The 17,330-nt window shown below is 43.0% G+C and overlaps 1 protein-coding gene across 2 annotated transcripts in view; it reads right to left on the minus strand.

The window, feature by feature from the left end:
• The window catches only part of PCNX2 (pecanex 2), a 123,158-nt gene extending 106,999 nt beyond the window's left edge, over window positions 1-16,159 (minus strand). For both annotated transcript variants that reach the window (XM_033144290.1, XM_033144288.1), the window contains exons 1-8: window positions 15,975-16,159; window positions 14,619-14,818; window positions 14,174-14,291; window positions 12,735-12,771; window positions 10,950-12,242; window positions 9,223-9,373; window positions 8,972-9,117; window positions 7,708-7,801 (exon numbers count right to left, since the gene is read on the minus strand). In XM_033144290.1, the coding sequence (XP_033000181.1) occupies window positions 7,708-7,801; window positions 8,972-9,117; window positions 9,223-9,373; window positions 10,950-12,242; window positions 12,735-12,771; window positions 14,174-14,291; window positions 14,619-14,818; window positions 15,975-16,127 (2,192 nt within the window). In that variant the 5' untranslated portion in view covers window positions 16,128-16,159. The remainder of the gene's footprint in view (window positions 1-7,707; window positions 7,802-8,971; window positions 9,118-9,222; window positions 9,374-10,949; window positions 12,243-12,734; window positions 12,772-14,173; window positions 14,292-14,618; window positions 14,819-15,974) is intronic.
• Between the last annotated feature and the right edge of the window lie 1,171 nt (window positions 16,160-17,330).

Genomic DNA, 17,330 nt, shown 5'->3' on the forward strand with positions numbered 1-17,330 from the left:
ATCTGCAGTGTTATGTAAATAGCTACCACAGACAATTAATATCTGCAATGGAATAATGAATGCATTTCGAAAGGTAAATTAGCAACTACCAATCTACTTGACAGGCATGTTATATATGCATGACCTATGCAAAAGGTATACAGTGCCCTCTACTGACACTCTAGAAATTAATTCATTTACGGTCTGATTTTCTACATAGCTTAATTTGATTAGGAAAGCAATCTAGCTCAACTGTTGCATTATAGGTACATCATGAGTATCCATAACCAGTACACAGGAAATCCTGTTGCTTCAGGGAATGTAGCTTGAACCAAAACAAATAAACCTGTGTAAGCTGGTATTTTAATCCAAGTACTGAGGGCCTCAGATACAGAAAAAAGCAACATGCACAAGGCACTCTACTGAAATGGAGAAACAAGTTTTCAAGGCTACCATTCAAAACACACTTGCTAGGGACTAAAGCACCAGTGCGGCTTGATTCCAAGAAACAATATTCAGAAGGGTACTAGAAATGTCTACCAATTAGGCTGCAAATGGAACAGGAACATGGAATTTTCAGCATTCAGGCTGCAAACTTAGCTGAAAGTTAAACCCCAATGAATTCAATGTGACTTCCTTCTGAGCAGACATGCACTGGACTGCCCTGCCAGTTAAAAACCTGCTTAGTTAATTATTCAGTTAGTCATGTAAAAATAATGTGCTGTTGACACTTGTTGCACAAGACCATGAACCCAATCTTTAGTGAACTAGTCCATTCACTTAATTGATTTTTTAAAAGTGTTTTGATTGATTTTAAAAGGTGCTGATCCCAGATTAATTGGACAGCAGATACAGGAGCAGCAACAGCAACAGCAACAACAGCAATTATTTTAAATATAAATGTATAAAAGCTAAGGGTGGCACCCATCATCTGAAATGAGGTATTCCATCATGTGGGGAGATTCCTCTTTTAAGATGGGACCTGCATATGTCTGGTATGGTTTTTATAAAAAATAAAAAATGTATATAAACACAGATCTTACTATCTAAACACAATGCGTTCTCAGCAAATTGTTTGTAAGGCAAACAGTCCCACAACAAGTCACTTATTCTAATTTCTAATGCACTTCTGGTAATTGAATTTTGACCATAAAATGATGAAAAAACCTGGGAAAACCCAGGGAAAACCTGTGAAACTCTGCAAATGGCAAACAAGGAAGGAAAAAATGCTCTCTTGTTTATATTATCTCCCCCCCCCCCCCCCGCCCTGCTGGTTTCTGGTGAAATGGCTGCTGCGAAGCAGCAAAAAACAAAAAATTAAGGCTTGGTTAAGGCTGCTTATTTGTTTACAGTACTAAATGCAGGTCCAGCTGTTTGGATATCTGCATCTGCAGTGTGTACAACAAGGTTTGGGGACTAATTCGTTGTGTTTGAATAAGTGAATTTTCATATGACGAGAGTTTGGATAGCGAGAATTGTGTGCAGTTTTAATTTAATGATTGTTTTTAGCAGTTCTTACTTTTATCTGAGTCTTTTTAGGGGAAAAGGTGGGGTGTAAATAAATTTTATATATACAGACAAACACATCTCCAAGTGCTGTTAAATCGTATCTTTGTTAACTGCAGTTGTTCAGGATTGTACCCCAAATAATTACAATCACCTTTACTGGCACTCTCTGAAAAATACTTCAAAAGATGGATCAAGATTAGGAAGATGATAACAATTCTTGCTATTCTGTTTTCTCCAGAGACCCCCCTCCTGTTTCTTCAGAATACTGATGTCCCTCCCTTATGACCTTCTAATCTAAATGATGCACCAGAGTTTAGATCACTGCAGAGATAGTCACTCCTTGAAAGACATTTGCTGCCACCATGTGGCAATACTTCCCCATTCCTTTTCTACTTTTTCTGTAGACTTCTATGGCATGATCTAAATTGCCAGCTGTAGAGTGCATTAACAAGTGCCAATAAAACCTAAGTGCAACATTTTCCTCCTTCTCTGAACATCCCACATAGGATATATTATATGTTGTTTGATTTGCGCACGCGGGGCGGGGGGGGGGGAAGAGAGAGAACGGATACAGTTCAAATTATCTTGGCATGATAGACTAACTACAGAAAGGAGACTCTTTTTCCTTTATCTTTTCTAAGCCATTACTTTTGAATAAATGCTGTCTGGTTTGTTTGTTTTTACTTCCATACTAAGAGACACATGAAAGTACCAAGCCAGAAAGGAAAACTGGCTGATCATAAATGAGGAAGAAAAACTGGCTGTTCATCATAGCAATAATGAAACAGAGTTTTTAGAAGAGCTCTAAAGCTTTAAATGCTAAGCCTAAAAGGAGCTTTCCTACAACATAAGGAGATACCCAACATGAAATAGTCTTATGTCACAGCTTAGATTTCATCATGATGTAGCTCTGTGCTGCTGCATGTGCTTGGATGCAGAAGGCCCCAGGGTTCAATCCCTGGATTCTCCAGGTAAGGATGGAAAAAGATTCCTGTTTGGAACCCTGGAGAGCTGCTGGACAAGATGAAACACTGCTGTCACTTGGTATAAGCCAGTTTTCTATGCTGAACTTTCACTGAGGACCCATTTGTAGCACAACCAATGACACGTGTTTCATGTGTCTAGAGCAGGCATAGGCAAACTCGGCCCTCCAGATGTTTTGGGACTACAACTCCCATCACCCTTGACCACTGGTCCCGTTAGCTAGGGATGATGGGAGTTTTAGTCCCCAAACATCTGGAGGGCCGCGTTTGCCTATGCCTGGTCTACAGGGTATCCATTAAAAAACAGCAGTTATAGTTAGGGTTGCTAACTTGTTGGGGGGGGGGAGCCCAGCAACATCTACTGTGTCTTTAAAAGCAACTAGATCTGCAGGTCTGAGCAGGGCTAAAACGTTGGCTGATCATTTCCACAAATCAAGTGGATGCTAAAGGTGCAGGAGAAGGCTAGGCTGGGTTTCCTCCTGGCCCATTTGCAATTCCAGTTCCAGTGGGCACAAAGAATGACACAGTACCTTCCCCATTTGCTTCAAATGCAGGAAACATACTGAGAAAACATCTCCTTTGTGTGCATGGAAAGTTTCTCGACACTGGAGATAGATGGGTGGTCCCTGCTCTCCCAGAGCTGTATGTGCTCTACCTACTTCCTATCTAGTTTTGGATCAGATACATCATAGGAAAAGATGGTTTAGACCACAGCCTCTTGGGCTTGCTGATCAGAAGGTCAGTGGTTCAAATCCCCATGACAGGGTGAGCGCCCGTTGCTTTGTCCCAGCTCCTACCAACCTATCAGTTTGAAAGCATGCCAGTGCAAGTAGATAAATAGGTACCACTGCGGTGGGAAGGTAAACGGTGTTTCCATGCACTCTGGTTTCTTTCTCAGTGTTCTGTTGCACCAGAAGCAGTTCAGCCATATTGGCCACATGACCTAGAAAGCTGTCTATGGACAAATGCCAGGTCACCTTTGACTGGACTTAACCATCCTTTGCCCTTTTTTACATCATAGGAACAGACATTTTAAGCAACTGTCAAAGATATTTAAACTATAATTCTGTATATGCATTTTTGGGAATAAACCCTAATGAAATTAGTGAAACATATCTGCATAGGATTGCAGTGTAGAAGTGCATTTTAAGAATAAAAATGCTATGAGTGAATGTCTCCTGGAGGCACCTAGCTAGCTGTTAATAATTAAACCTCCATGTCCCATAGATCCCACAGTTTCACTGTGTAGTGGTAAAAACGTGTGTGGCTGCGGGAGCAGTGGAAACCTGTCAAATGGCAGCACCCGCTCTGCATCAGTAATAAGGATCGGCGGCTTACTGCTAGAATTGAAGGATGTCCCTGTCATTTAAAATCACCTTGGTAGCTGGGGAGAGACGAAGCCTGCTTTTTTGATGCCATTCAGTGCTAAAGAACTTTACAATAATGTCTGCTTCTGTTCCAGCAACAAAAAGCCTGGAGTGCAGAGTACATTTGCAGAGAGTTTGGAGAGCATTGTGATGTTGAAAACTGTCAGATATGAATGTAATTGCCCAGGAGATCTCTGATACCGTTAAGGTATTCAGACAGATGCCTTTGTACAGTACAGAGCATTCTGCAGCTAGTTACTTTGGGGGAATGAATCCAAATCAAGTGCACAGAGCAACCAGACTGAAACTCTTCCACATGCCTGAGGCCAGACACACTTGTATTTTGCAGTATTTAAGAACTTCCTTTAGCAGAGTGTTTTAAAATTAACCTTCCTCCTAGCCACTTGCAGAGAATCACTCTTTGCAGCAATTAATTCTTTGTAGCCTGTGGGCTTTGACTTCCACTGGAAAGGATAACGTGCCCTCAAAACAAACACGACAAATTAATCATGAGGCTTTCAAGTGAATTCTCTCTGTGTGATGGGGAAATTTACATTATAAAGTTGTCACATGGCCAGTCAAAGTAAGGGCTGCGAGTGTGCAAAAAAAGAAGAGACTGGGAGGTCTGGCTGGTAAGTACAATTGCTGTCACTGTCAGAGGCAGCACCAGCAGATTATCAGATATCACCGATCGACAACATAGAATAGCTGCATCCATCGTGACCTGCTTGTGAATTATCAGATGAGTCTATGTGGCCACTGTGGTAGCAGGAGACAGAATGACTAGATGGCTGTGGCTATCTCTCATGTGTATCCCACCATCTTTCCAAGGAGACAGGATGGCATGCATGAGATTATCTCATTTTGTCCTCACAACAACAAAATGAGGTAGGTTACACTGAAAAGCACTGAAAGTAATGGCACAACATTCTATCCTCTTTCTGTTATAATTACACTGACTTTTCCTGACCTTCGACAAGCCTTTTCTAACAAAGCACCCCTTGATCCAGATGAAAATCCTCATCTACTTTGAGCTGCTATTTGCCTTGGGAGCATTTTACCGGAGCCCGGCCCAGCCATTAGGCAAGGTGACTCAAGAAGGGAACCCCTGTGTTGCAACTCAAACGAGAATCCAAATACAGAGCAACACGAGACCAAACAATGTAATATGAACTCAAAAAGCTTTAGTGATGTCAATAATATAATGCATGTAAATAGTCTCTATATATGGCACAATAAATGTAGTATTCCAGCAAAGCCGAAGTGGTGAAGAAACTAGTGAATGCAGTGTCTACATATTATTATGAGCACTGTCCCTTAGCATGCTTTCTATGCCACAAGATGGGCTTTAAATTTATCATACGTCTGCTGAAGAAGTAACATCGAAACAGTGAACTTTATCCGGAAAACGCTGTCCGTTGGAAGATCATTCACTAGTTTCTTCACCACTTCGGCTTTGCTGGAATGCTACATTTATTGTGCCATATATAGAGACTATGTACACGCATTATATTTTGTCATATTATCAGGATGAATTTCCCTTTGAATGCTTATATTGATCATTGACATCACTAAAGCTCTTTGAGTTCATATTACATTATTAGGCAAAGTGAGGCAGAAGCCAGGCTGCATGCTTGTGGGTGCCCTGGCTGCTCCATGAGATCTCACCCAAAATTGGCAAGATCTTGCCTCAGTTTGGCACCAATCCACTAGTGGTAGATGTGGCAGGGTGTACAGCAGTGGCAGAGTAGGGGGCAGCAGGAGCAGGTAGGTGGGGGGGTAACAGCAGCAGCCGGGCACGGCAGTTTCACTTCAAATGACAAACCAGGATGTGCTGCCCCTGCAATTTAAATAACAGTTTTTCATCTGATTTACCCAATGAATATGTTTGTACAAATTAACAATTAATGTGAATACTTGTTGTTTGTCTGGCCTATGGAGACATGAACATCGGTGGGGATTTCAACAGTTTGGTATCATTTTTGTATATTTTTCTCATTTTAAATATTTCATATATCTATGTATTTTAGGATGCTGTTTATTATTGTATGCAAGGCATTTTTCCATCTTGTTGGCTGCTCCAGGCTCCCAGGGAGGAAGGGCAGTATAGAAATAAATCCTTATGTAGTAGTAATTACAATAACAGCAGCATCTTAATCGTCACCCTACAACAGTTACACAACCCTGAGTTGGTTTCAAGGAAAGGCAGAATACAAACATGACAGAAAAGCAGCCTCAGTTTTCTCACTTCTGGCAGACATACTCATAAAGCCAGCAGCAATTTTTGTTGTTGTTTTGGTGAAGTCAAACAGTCCCATCAGAAAAGTAATTTTTCCTCCCTCTGGCTTGTGTGGCCACAACCCCAGTCTATGTGTGACCTGGTACAAATGTGTCTAAGGCCAGCCCTGCATGGAAGTAAGCAAGGAGGCCACATGTCTCCTGTCTAGACTGAGGGAACTAGAAAGAGCCCTGAAATATTTCATTTTCGCACAGTAAATGACAGCTGAAAATCAAGAGGGCGTAACAAATAAAAGAGTGAGGAACTGGCAGGAGCATAATTATTTATGGAAACGCAAGATGGTGCTGTTCAATTCATATACCTAATCTGCATTATTCTCTCCAGCCAATTATCAGAGCAAAGGCTGGTGGAAAATCTTCCTATATAACCACATCACAGTCAAAGGCAATATGCCTCTGAATGCCACTTGCTGGGGAACATGAGTTGGGAGAGAGCTGCTGTGCTCATGTCTTACTTCTTGGTTTCCCATAGACATCTGGTTGATCATTGCAAGAAAAGGAAGCTGTACTAAGGAGGCCCTTGGTTTGATCCAGCAAGACTCTTCTCACGTTCTTATGAAACAAGTTCTTTTGCCCTGCTATTCCTCCATACACTGAATGCTGCAAGACCCATCACTCCTCTATCAGTCAATATGAACAGAAAGGGCATTTAACATATATAACGGAATATACCATGTGTGCTGAAGAGGAGACATTATTATGACTGAGGATCCAAATACACTGTACGGTTGCCATATTTTGGGGGGTTGAAATCACCCAAAGAAAGTTGTTGAGCTTCTTTTGGGAAAGTTGTTGGGCTTTGGGGGAGAGGGGTATCAGGCAATGAAAGTTGTTGAGCATTTTTTGGAAAAGTTTCAAAAATCCAAACATACCACTTTAAACAGTCACGTTTTAAGTCTACTTTGTTAAAGTTGGTTTAACTATTTCAACCATTTCCCCAGGAAACATGGGCCACAATATAGACAGTACTGAGAGTGACAGAGCAATTGCCTGCTTTGGTGTAAGGTAGCTCCCTATGTTCTACATTCATTTCCTAAAAATGATATTCCCAATATACAGTTCTGCAAAACTGAGAACAGCTACTAGAATATACATTTATCATGAAATGCAGTTCTTACTTCTCTCTCTCTCTCTCTCTCTCTCTCTCTTCTTACAATCCCACAAATAAAAAATAACAAGTGCCTGGGCTTGCTTTTCTCCTTCTTTCTCCCAAACCCTTTCCCTTCTGTTCAATGTCTTTTAGATTAAAATCTTGAGAACAGGAACTATCTTTTATTTAGATCTTCATAAAATGCTCCGAGGTCCTTTTTGTTTTGATTTATTTCTTCATTTATTTATAATAATTTGTATAAACCTCCCACTCATATAAAATGTCAAGGCCCTGCACAGCAATATATGCTAGCACATTTAATCATAAAATACCATAAAAACATAGGGTAAAATGCTATGGTTTTAAAAAGCAGATTCAAGTACCCTCGTTTTGCCTTTTTGTTCACTGCATAATTCTTTCACAACCCATGGGAATGTGAAAAGGAACAGCTTAATACATTATAATAGAAAAGTTTACTTACTGAGCATGAGAAATACAATCATAGTTGGGTGCTGGATTTTGAGTATTTCCTTCTTTTTGACTGCCAGCCTTTAAGTAACAGGATCTAATTTCTCCTTTAAAAAAAAGCCAATGTCAGTTCAGTGGTGTAATTATTTGTCCACACACTGAATTTTAAGGCTGTAAAGTAACAGAACTGGAAGGGAACATGTGGATCAATCCTTGTGCTGGAAGCACTGATCTTGCCCAGTGACCTGCACACTCCTTTAAGGTGGAATTTCATTAAGACGACCCACGGCTGCAGCAGAGTCTTTTAAACACTCTGGGCTGCAAGCCTGCTTTGATGCAAGTCATACCACAGCTGCCCACTATTAAGCTTCCTTCCATTTTATTTATATGAGGGGGGGTGCATATTTCAGGCTTGGGGAATCTACTTTGTTACTAAGATCCAGTAACCAGAGCCAGGTGAAAAAGATACACACATCCAATCAATTATTCCCAGAATTTGTTTTGAGGACCAGAACAAAATGGAGGTCACAATCCTATCCTACCCCACTTCACTTTCCCCATTTTAGCAGTATTATTGAGGTGGATGGAGGAAAGTAATTTTGTGGTTGTTATTATTAAACAGAAAACTTTGCTTGTCTACTTCAAATCCAGAGATCTACCAGAAGATCCTGGTCTACCTTCTGTCCACTCCAATAGACATTATAGGTTCTAAGAAAAAGGAAGGGGGAGTCTGCTGTGGTGAAGAAGCAGGGGTGATGCCTTGATGCTCTCTATTCAATCTGCTACTCCACAAATCATCTAGACTTTGGCCGGGGAACCAGCAAAGTCAACGAAGCTCTGGAATCCACTCGCAGTGACCGTTTGTCAACATTTCAGCATTATTCAGCTGTTAATTCATTCCCTTACCCCAATTTGACTTAGAATGTATTAGCCCACACCTGCCTGCATTTAATTAGCAGATGAGAAGCAACTTCCGTCTTTCCCATTCATACCAGTAGGTGTTCCTTTTTGGGAAACTCCAGTATGGACAAGACCCAAGTTCTATAATCCACTTGGCTTAGTCAATCTGTGTGTATGTTTGGGGCATATGAATACAGTGACCTAAGCAATCCAACCAGAGTATGAACCCCTTCTGCATACAAGGCTGTGGATCTAATGCCCAGATACTTATATAATCATCCTACAATCCAATAAATATTGAGCGCATTTGCAAAACAATTAAGCAACATTATTAATAGAAACCTCTCCTTTTCTCCTAAGTTCTCTACGGAGCTTACCATTTTCATCTATGAAGACATGCATTGCATCCACAGACATCTCTTCTTGCATAGAAGCCTCAGGCCCACTTATGACTTGCAAGAGGGAACTATCTTGTTGCGAAGTAACCCGGTAAATGATCTGCCTTTGCCTGGTGCTCTGGTAACTAGGCACAAAAGCAAAATAGAGACACTGAAATTAATTATTCTCACTGTAAGCAGTCGATATGAATCATTTCAGACACAGTAAATGAGGAAAAGAAACTTCTTACTGAGCAGTGAACTTGATAGGCTCTGGGACAGTTGGATTAATACTACCAGAGTCTTGAGTTTGCATCTCTGGCTTATCCTGCTTTGAAGATCCATGTGCACTGTTTTTATCAATTTCTGGAGTTTCTTCCTTTTTCTCTGTTGCGCAGCCATCTAAAAAATAGAAAGCCAGTTTGGTGTAGTGGTTAAGAGTGGCAGACTCGTAATCTGGGGAACCGGGTTCGTGTCTGCACTCCTCCACATGCAGCTGCTGGGTGACCTTGGGCTAGTCACACTTCTCTGAAGTCTCTCAGCCCCACTCACCTCACAGAGTGTTTGTTGTGGGGGAGGAAGGGAAAGGAGAATGTTAGCCGCTTTGAGACTCCTTCGGGTAGTGAAAAGCGGGATATCAAATCCAAACTCTTCTTCTTCTTCTTCTTATACAAGACACTGGAAATGTGTTGTTTTCATGCTTTCTCTTTTTGATGAGGAGCGAGACACCCAAACTATGAAAACTACTACAGTCTGGCAGACAATTTTTCAAAGTCATATAGTATTCAGAACAGGTTGGGGGCAAGGATCTGTTTGTGTCAGGTGGGTTACCTGTGACCCTCAGATTAGTTTCATGTGAATGGGAAGGAGGGAGGAAAACAGTTGGGAAATCGGGTGCCAGAGAGAAAGAGAAAAGTAACATGGCTTTTGAAAGGGGAAAAAAATGTCCCCCAATCCTGGCTTATAAACTTTTATATAGCACCATGTACATCGGTAGTGATGCAAAAGTAATAAAAAAATATTATAAGTGGTTTAAATCAGTGTTCCCCAACATTGGGCCTCCAGCTGTTTTTGGACTACAGCTCCCATCATCCCTAGCTAGCAAGGCCAGTGGTCAGGGATGATGGGAGTTGTAGGCCAAAAACAGCTGGAGGTCCAAGGTTGGGGAAAACTGGTTTAAATCACCTACCATCTTTTCCTTTATGCTTCCATGAATTTGTGTCAGTGGCAAAATGACCGATGACTAGAACCTGCAGGCAACTCTAACATAAATAAACTTCCCCCTCAATTTTTTTGCTTTTTGAATTTCACTGACAGTGTTAAGCATATTTACAGTATTCAGAACAGGGCTTAGTAAGGCTGACTTCTGAGCAATCACAGCACAAGTTCCAGTACAAGGAGCTAATCCAAAGTACTAGCTGACACACCTCTCTGGCTGTGGCTGGACAAAGCAGCACAGGATTGCACTGTCTATTTCATGCAGTGTTTCAGAGATTTTGTACATCTATTTCGGTCACAGGGGACCTCAAAGCGGTTGTAAAATATCCAACACAAATCATAACATGCAATGAAAACATCAATTACACAAACTGACGATTTTTGTGTGTAACTCATTCGTATGTGGTTTAAGAATCTTCTGTATGACACACAACAGCATTTGGTACTCCATTTTCAGCTTTAAAAATACCACGCTTTATATTCTGGACTGGATGGTTGGACACAGTATTCTCGAAGCTACTAACATGAGTTTGGCCAAACTGCGGGAGGCAGTGAAGGATAGGCGTGCCTGGCGTGCTCTGGTCCATGGGGTCACAAAGAGTCGGACACGACTGAACGACTGAACAACAACAACAACATATTCTGGACTACATATTGCTATCTGCTACCATCCCTTGACTGGCAAGTTGCTCTTAATGCAAGTGCTCAGAAATGCCTTAAGTGCAGAGATGGCTCATAGTTTTGAAAGCATGCAGCATACCTCCAGTTATCCGCTTATCTTTTGCAGTCTCTGGTTTGCCATCGGACGCGGTTGCCTTTGAGGTGTTAATGGATTCCAGCAGCGAGACGAATTCCAAGAAATTAGATTCATTTGGCATCTGTCCTTCTTTAGCTTCCAGGTCAGATTTAGAGGTTGGCAAAAGCTTCTCTTTATCACTTACCGTCTCCGAGGAATTCTTACTTAAAAAAACATCAGTCCCACTGTCCACACTGAGCACGCGAGCATGCCTTTTCTCATGAGCCGCTTTGTAAGAGGGTACGCCCAAATTCTGCTGCCCTTCTTTGGAATGTAAAGTCAGGACTTCTACGTTCTCAGAAGCGTTCTCCGGGCAAGTGCTTACTTCTTCGTGATTATCCATTGGGTTGTCAACGTTCTCTTTTGCATTGTTGTCCTGCTCGCCAGATTCATAGCCCGAACACTGGTTGGATGAGGCATCTATGTTTAAATTGTCTGGCGTTCTCAAACTTTCGCTTGCTTCTTGGTAAGCCTGGCCTCCGCTGTCATCAGATAGTTCAAAGGTGATGACGGGGATTCTCATCATTTCACTGCTTTGCTTGCTGTGCTGGTCTGCCATGACAACACCAGACTCTGGATCCGAGCTGGATCCGATTTCAGCCCCCAAAACTTGCAAATGGTGCGAGCCATCCAGGTCGGTGGTTGAGTTCTGGGTGCTACTCATGGTGATCACAATTTTAATTGGTTCGTGTAGTGTAAGCGGATCTCCAGAGAGAGAATTGTCAATGAGAGCAACAGCTACCTCACTCTCCGAATCCTCAAGGTGAACCTTCATGTCATCAAGGTAGGAACTTTCCAGAGGTCCATCCACTCCCTTGGCTGCCACGGTATTACACTGCGGGCAACTAGTGGTAGTGATGTCTTGAGCAGACGCATCCAGCACTTTTTCTCTCCGGAAACACTTTGGGTGGCTTAGATGCTCAGAAATGATGGCTGAATTATCAGTGCTCCAAGACTCAAAGGAAATGCCAGCTTTTATAATGTCATACTGAGACAAGGAAAGATTTGGCAATTTCTTCACCAAACCTTTATCAAGAGGCGTATCCTCCACTGCACTATAACCAGAAAGCTGCACCTTCTCATCCTTTTCACTGGTTGCAGCGCTGATAAATGTCTCCATGGCATTTGGCTTAGCCACTATTGCTGATGTGGTAGAACTTGACATAAGTGCCATTGAAGCAGACAGAATATCTGCTTTGACACAGGGTGAGGTAGATGAAACCGGTAGGGCAGGCTGGTCTTCCAGAAGCATTACTCCTAATAAGAAGGGACACAAACATATGTGAGGTTCTGTCACGCTAGGCAGTCCAGAAAATCCCCACTAGAATCAATGGGGCAGTACACAACTAAGCCTTTAAGTCCTATTGCTTTCAATGGGGCATGAACATCATCATCATCATCATCATCATCATCATAAATTTATTTATACCCCGCCCTTCCCCGCCAAACCAGGCTCAGGGCGGCTAACACCAATAAAATCACAACAAAAACATAAAACAGTTCATTAAAATACAGATTAAAATACAATTTAAAACTAAATCTAAACTTCAGCCTCATTTTTAAGTAGCCCACCAATCACCCCAAAAGAACGAACATGCTCTCTAAACAAAGAATAAATAGAAAACATTTACAAGTTATATAAAGTTCACTGCCACCATTTATTTTAGGAACATGCTCTAAACTCTGAGGTGTACAGTTTTTGGGGTGAAACACTTTTAACAATAGTAACAAACATTATCTATAAGGTACCTTTCAGATCTTCAATCGTTTCTTGTGCTGGCAGCTCCTAAAAATGAAGCAAATGGATTATGTGATCCATGTTATATTTAAAATGTGCATAATTTAAAACAGAGTACTTTAGCAAACCATAGTAAGTATAACCTATATCCCACTTAAAATCAATGGCAAAAATCATAAAGACAGAATACAAGAATTGCACCCAATATCTCATAAGATGTCTCAGGGTAAGCCATGTGATTACTCTACATTCAATGAAGGATGTGGTGGTGGTATTACAACTAACTATTTTGTTCATAGTACATTTCACAAGACAAGAAAGTCCGTCCCCCCCTTTCAGGTGTCAAGAGTCAGCAAGCAATACTTAAAAACACATACTAATAACTCTAACTGAAAACTTGAAACCTGTAAATTGGAGAATATTGTTGCTGTTGTTATTTGAAATGTATCTGAATCATGACTCCGTCTCACAGCTCTACACAATTGCTACTCACTGAGGCCAACACTGGTGTCATCTACATGTACAGAACAGAGAAATGTAGCCAGGGATGCCCCCACACTGGTTTAATGGGTAAAACCTCACATCAGGTTTCTTTGTATTGCCACATTCTGGTGGGTCTGCTTCACACAGAGTTGTGCACACTAAAAAAGCTTCCCTATTGTCTTCTGCAACTAAGGAAGTGGACCTGTTAGAGCCCCAGAAGAGGGAAGCAGGTGCTATACTCACCCCCAAATTACCCCTACCACTCCTCTCATTCACTAACAGTCATTATCACTATCACAGTACTCAGCGTTGTTCACATCTTGGGACAAGGGGAGAGAACAAAAGAATTCTGAATCTTTAAATTTCCTTCTCCTTCTCTAGCATTTTTGGCCACTGAATGATGATGATTATTATTTCATATACAGTGCTGCTTAATGCCAACATAAGGTTCTGTACTTGTAAACCACCTGGAAGGCCACTACATCAGCATTAATAGAAACATCTAGAATTAAAATAACGGAATAAAATAAACCCATCAAAACATTAAAATATAGACATCCACAAATAAAATATGCAATCCAATTAATACACAGTAATTAAAACAGGATCTTTTCAAATTTGCATTGATAATGATGACCACAACCAGATGTTATTGGAGCTATATGGGTATCACCAAATACACCGGCCCCACCATTACTCCTTCCCTGTCATGTGTACAGTAGTAAAACAAAACGGATGGCATGGCACCACAACACTCTGAATTTCCCTGCCTGACTTCACTAGCTGCTGCTTGCAGGGATGGCAAACCTTGGAGCACAATGACACCCCATCGTGCATTTTGCTTTGCTAGGCAAAGGAGATGGAGGGCTACCATTTTTACAGTAAAACCCATAGTACATTTTTGATTGTCAGAGAAACCCAGTGGCATATGTAGAGTGAACAGCACTGCAGAAAAAGGTTTACTAACCAGGACTCCTGAAGAGTGATGAGAGAGTATAGCCTGCACTTTTACGCTGCTGTGGATGGTTGGTGTTGAACCATTACGCTTGAGCTCTTCAAATGCACAACTGTCCCCTATGTTATTGCTATACAAAAATAATAAAGAACAAAGAAGTCAGGGATGACTTTTTCTCACAGTGACCATCACCAGTCCTGATCCAAATATATGTGCCTGTCAGAAAATTGGCAGTCAATCAGTGATTCCGGTGGGATTAATCTACCTCCCCTCCCTCTTCTAAACAGCTGCTTGACACCATCCATAATTTTCTGACAAAGGCAGGAAGCCCATGTGTAGAACCTATTTGCTCACAGTAAATGATTTGCATGCAGAAGCCTGTTTCCCTACATGTACGCCTCCTCATTATTTCAGATGGCACCAAGAATAACCTTAGACAGTAAGGAAGAAAACTTGCCTGAGATTTATATGCCGAACTGCATTATCTCTTCTACCGTCTTTATTCTGCTTTCCTTCCTTCCATGAGACTTTTTGTTGAATCACTTCTCCTTTGTCAAACATAAGATGCAGGCGATAACTGACCACTTTGATTACCGTGAACAGCACGGTCACAGAACTACAGTAGACAAAGGCTGTGACGGTATTGGGAGGGAATGCCTAAACATAAGAATAACGAAGAGTTAATACAACTGATCCATTGGTTTGCCAGTAGATTTCATTTACTTGCGGTGTGACAATTTAAATTTGTAACAAGACTGCTTATTTTTGCTAACCCTGCTAATGTTCTCCTAACAACTATATAATACTTTTGGCATTTACAAGGTGCTTTTCCTAAGTGCTTGAAATGTAATTTTTACAACAACCCTGTAAGGCAGTGGTGGCTAACCTGTGGCTTTCCAGATGATGTTGGACTCCAATGCCCATCATCACTGGCCATTGACCATTCTGGCTGAGGCTGATGGGACTTGGAGTCCCAATAGCATCTGGAGCAGTTATGGCATATGATACCCCTGTTGTAAGGTATAGCAACATTGCTAATCATTTTCATGTTACAGATGTAGGAGGAGCAATGAGGCTGATGAGATTTTACTTTGCCTAAGACCATTCAGTGGCTGATATGAGACATGGAGCAGAAACTTCTTAGCTCATTTTCTTAACCACTACCTAATCGGCTTATTTGCAGGGATGGGTGTTAGAGTGTTCCATATATATATATATAATTTCTTCAGACTGGCAATGGATACAACAATTGCAGATACTTTGGTCAGGATCCAAAGAGCCACTCAGCACTTAGTCCAGGGCTGGGGAAGCTTTGGCTTACAAGACATTGCTGAACTACAACTCCCATCAGCCCCAGCAAGCAAAACTGATGCCCAGGGATTATGAGAGTTGCAGTTCAGCAACCCAAAGGTTCCCACACTCGACATACTCGATAGCAGAACAAAATCAAAAGAGAAAATAAGCCTTGGGAAATATAGGAGCGTTGGTGGATGAATATATTACTGGCATGTTGTTAAAATGCACATAATAATAGTTTTATTATACCACCAGCTGGGAGAAGGATCGTCACTAGAGTTTTATCATAGGACACCCTCTGAATCCCCATAATCCTTCTCCCCCTTCCCCATGCCGTGCCGCCTCCACCTGCCCACCGGGGCTTCCCGGGGTTGAGCGGAAGCCCTGCTTTCCCCACCCCCCGCCCACATCCCGGGCGCAGGAAGGGAGCTGCGGGGCCGCCTACCCGCACAGAACCTGGCTCGGGTCGTAGTCCCCGGGGCTCTGGCCTCTCCCTCCCCGCCGGCTCCCTCCTCACCAGGTGCATCGCCATCGGCAACAGGAGCAGGAAAAGCCACAGATAGAGGTGGCAGCTGTTGGTGAACTTGCTCTGCTCCGGATCGTGGTACCAGCCTCCGGTGAGCGCCGCCCACACGCCCTGCCGGAGCAGCTGCACGGCTTGGGAAACCATGGCCGACCCCGGCAGCAGCAGCAGCCGCCGCCTCACTCTCCCGGTCGTTGCTGGTCCCAGCCGCCGCCGCCGCCGCCGCGATGTTGCCTGGAGCCGGCCGCCAGGACCTCCATGCCGGATGCTAGAAGGATTTTCCCATCATGCTCCGCGGCGCCCTCTATGCCAGCGGTCCCTGGGATGGGAAGCTCCGCCCACCACGCCTTTCGCAGTACGCGGCTGTCCGGACGCGAAAGGGATTCCCACGCTGGGCGCGCAGCTCCTTTCTGCCCGTTTTCTCCTTTGCCTGCGACCTGCGCCTTGCTCCTCTCCGTCCTACCCTCCTGCCGCTCTTCGGTTCTCCATGGCTGGACTCCTCCCTATCCCTCAGCTTTGGAAGATTCCACACTAGACCCATGAAGAATCCCGAGAACTGTAGTTTGCTAAGGGGTTGAGGCTCCAATACTTTGGCCACCTCATGAGAAGAGAAGACTCCCTGGAAAAGACCCTGATGTTGGGGAAGATGGAGGGCACAAGGAGAAGGGGACGACAGAGGATGAGATGGTTGGACAGTGTTCTCGAAGCGACTGGCATGAGTTTGGCCAAACTGAGGGTGGCAGTGGAGGATAGGGGTGCCTGGCGTGCTCTGGTCCATGGGGTCACGAAGAGTCGGACACGACTGAACGACTGAACAACAACAACAAAGGGGTCTGGGAAGAGGAGCTCCGTGAGGGCGAACTACAGCTCCCAGGATTCTTTGGCGTCACGCTGCCCTTCCCTCCTTCTGTTCCTCCCCAGTTTAGTTTCCAGGGTGCAACCCCTCCATTCCCAGCGCAGTCTCCCTCCCCCCCCCTCGCCCGCCTCTTCCCAATGACCCAGTGAGGATCGTTAGCTTTGCCCTAACTTCAGATGTGGCTGAATTGCAACCGCTGCCGTCCCTGATCATTGGTCTTGCTGGCCGGGAATGGTGGGTGATTGTAAGTCCAATGGAATCTGGGGACCCAGGAGTAGGAGAAGGGTGGCCTCTTTCTGCTAAATACGTTTACGAATCTATACAAATAAAGAGATAATATTATTTAGAATGTAAGCTTGCCTGTGTGTGATGCTTAATTAAGCATCTAAAGGTTGCACTAAATGTTTGCTGTGGACGCAGTGCAAAGCAGACGTGAGCATTCCAGCCAGAGAAAGCTTTATGTGCTTCACAATATATCCACTTTGTTGTTGTTG

The sequence above is a fragment of the Lacerta agilis genome, chromosome 3 (genome assembly GCF_009819535.1).
Source record: "Lacerta agilis isolate rLacAgi1 chromosome 3, rLacAgi1.pri, whole genome shotgun sequence".
Taxonomy (NCBI): Eukaryota; Metazoa; Chordata; class Lepidosauria; order Squamata; family Lacertidae; genus Lacerta; species Lacerta agilis.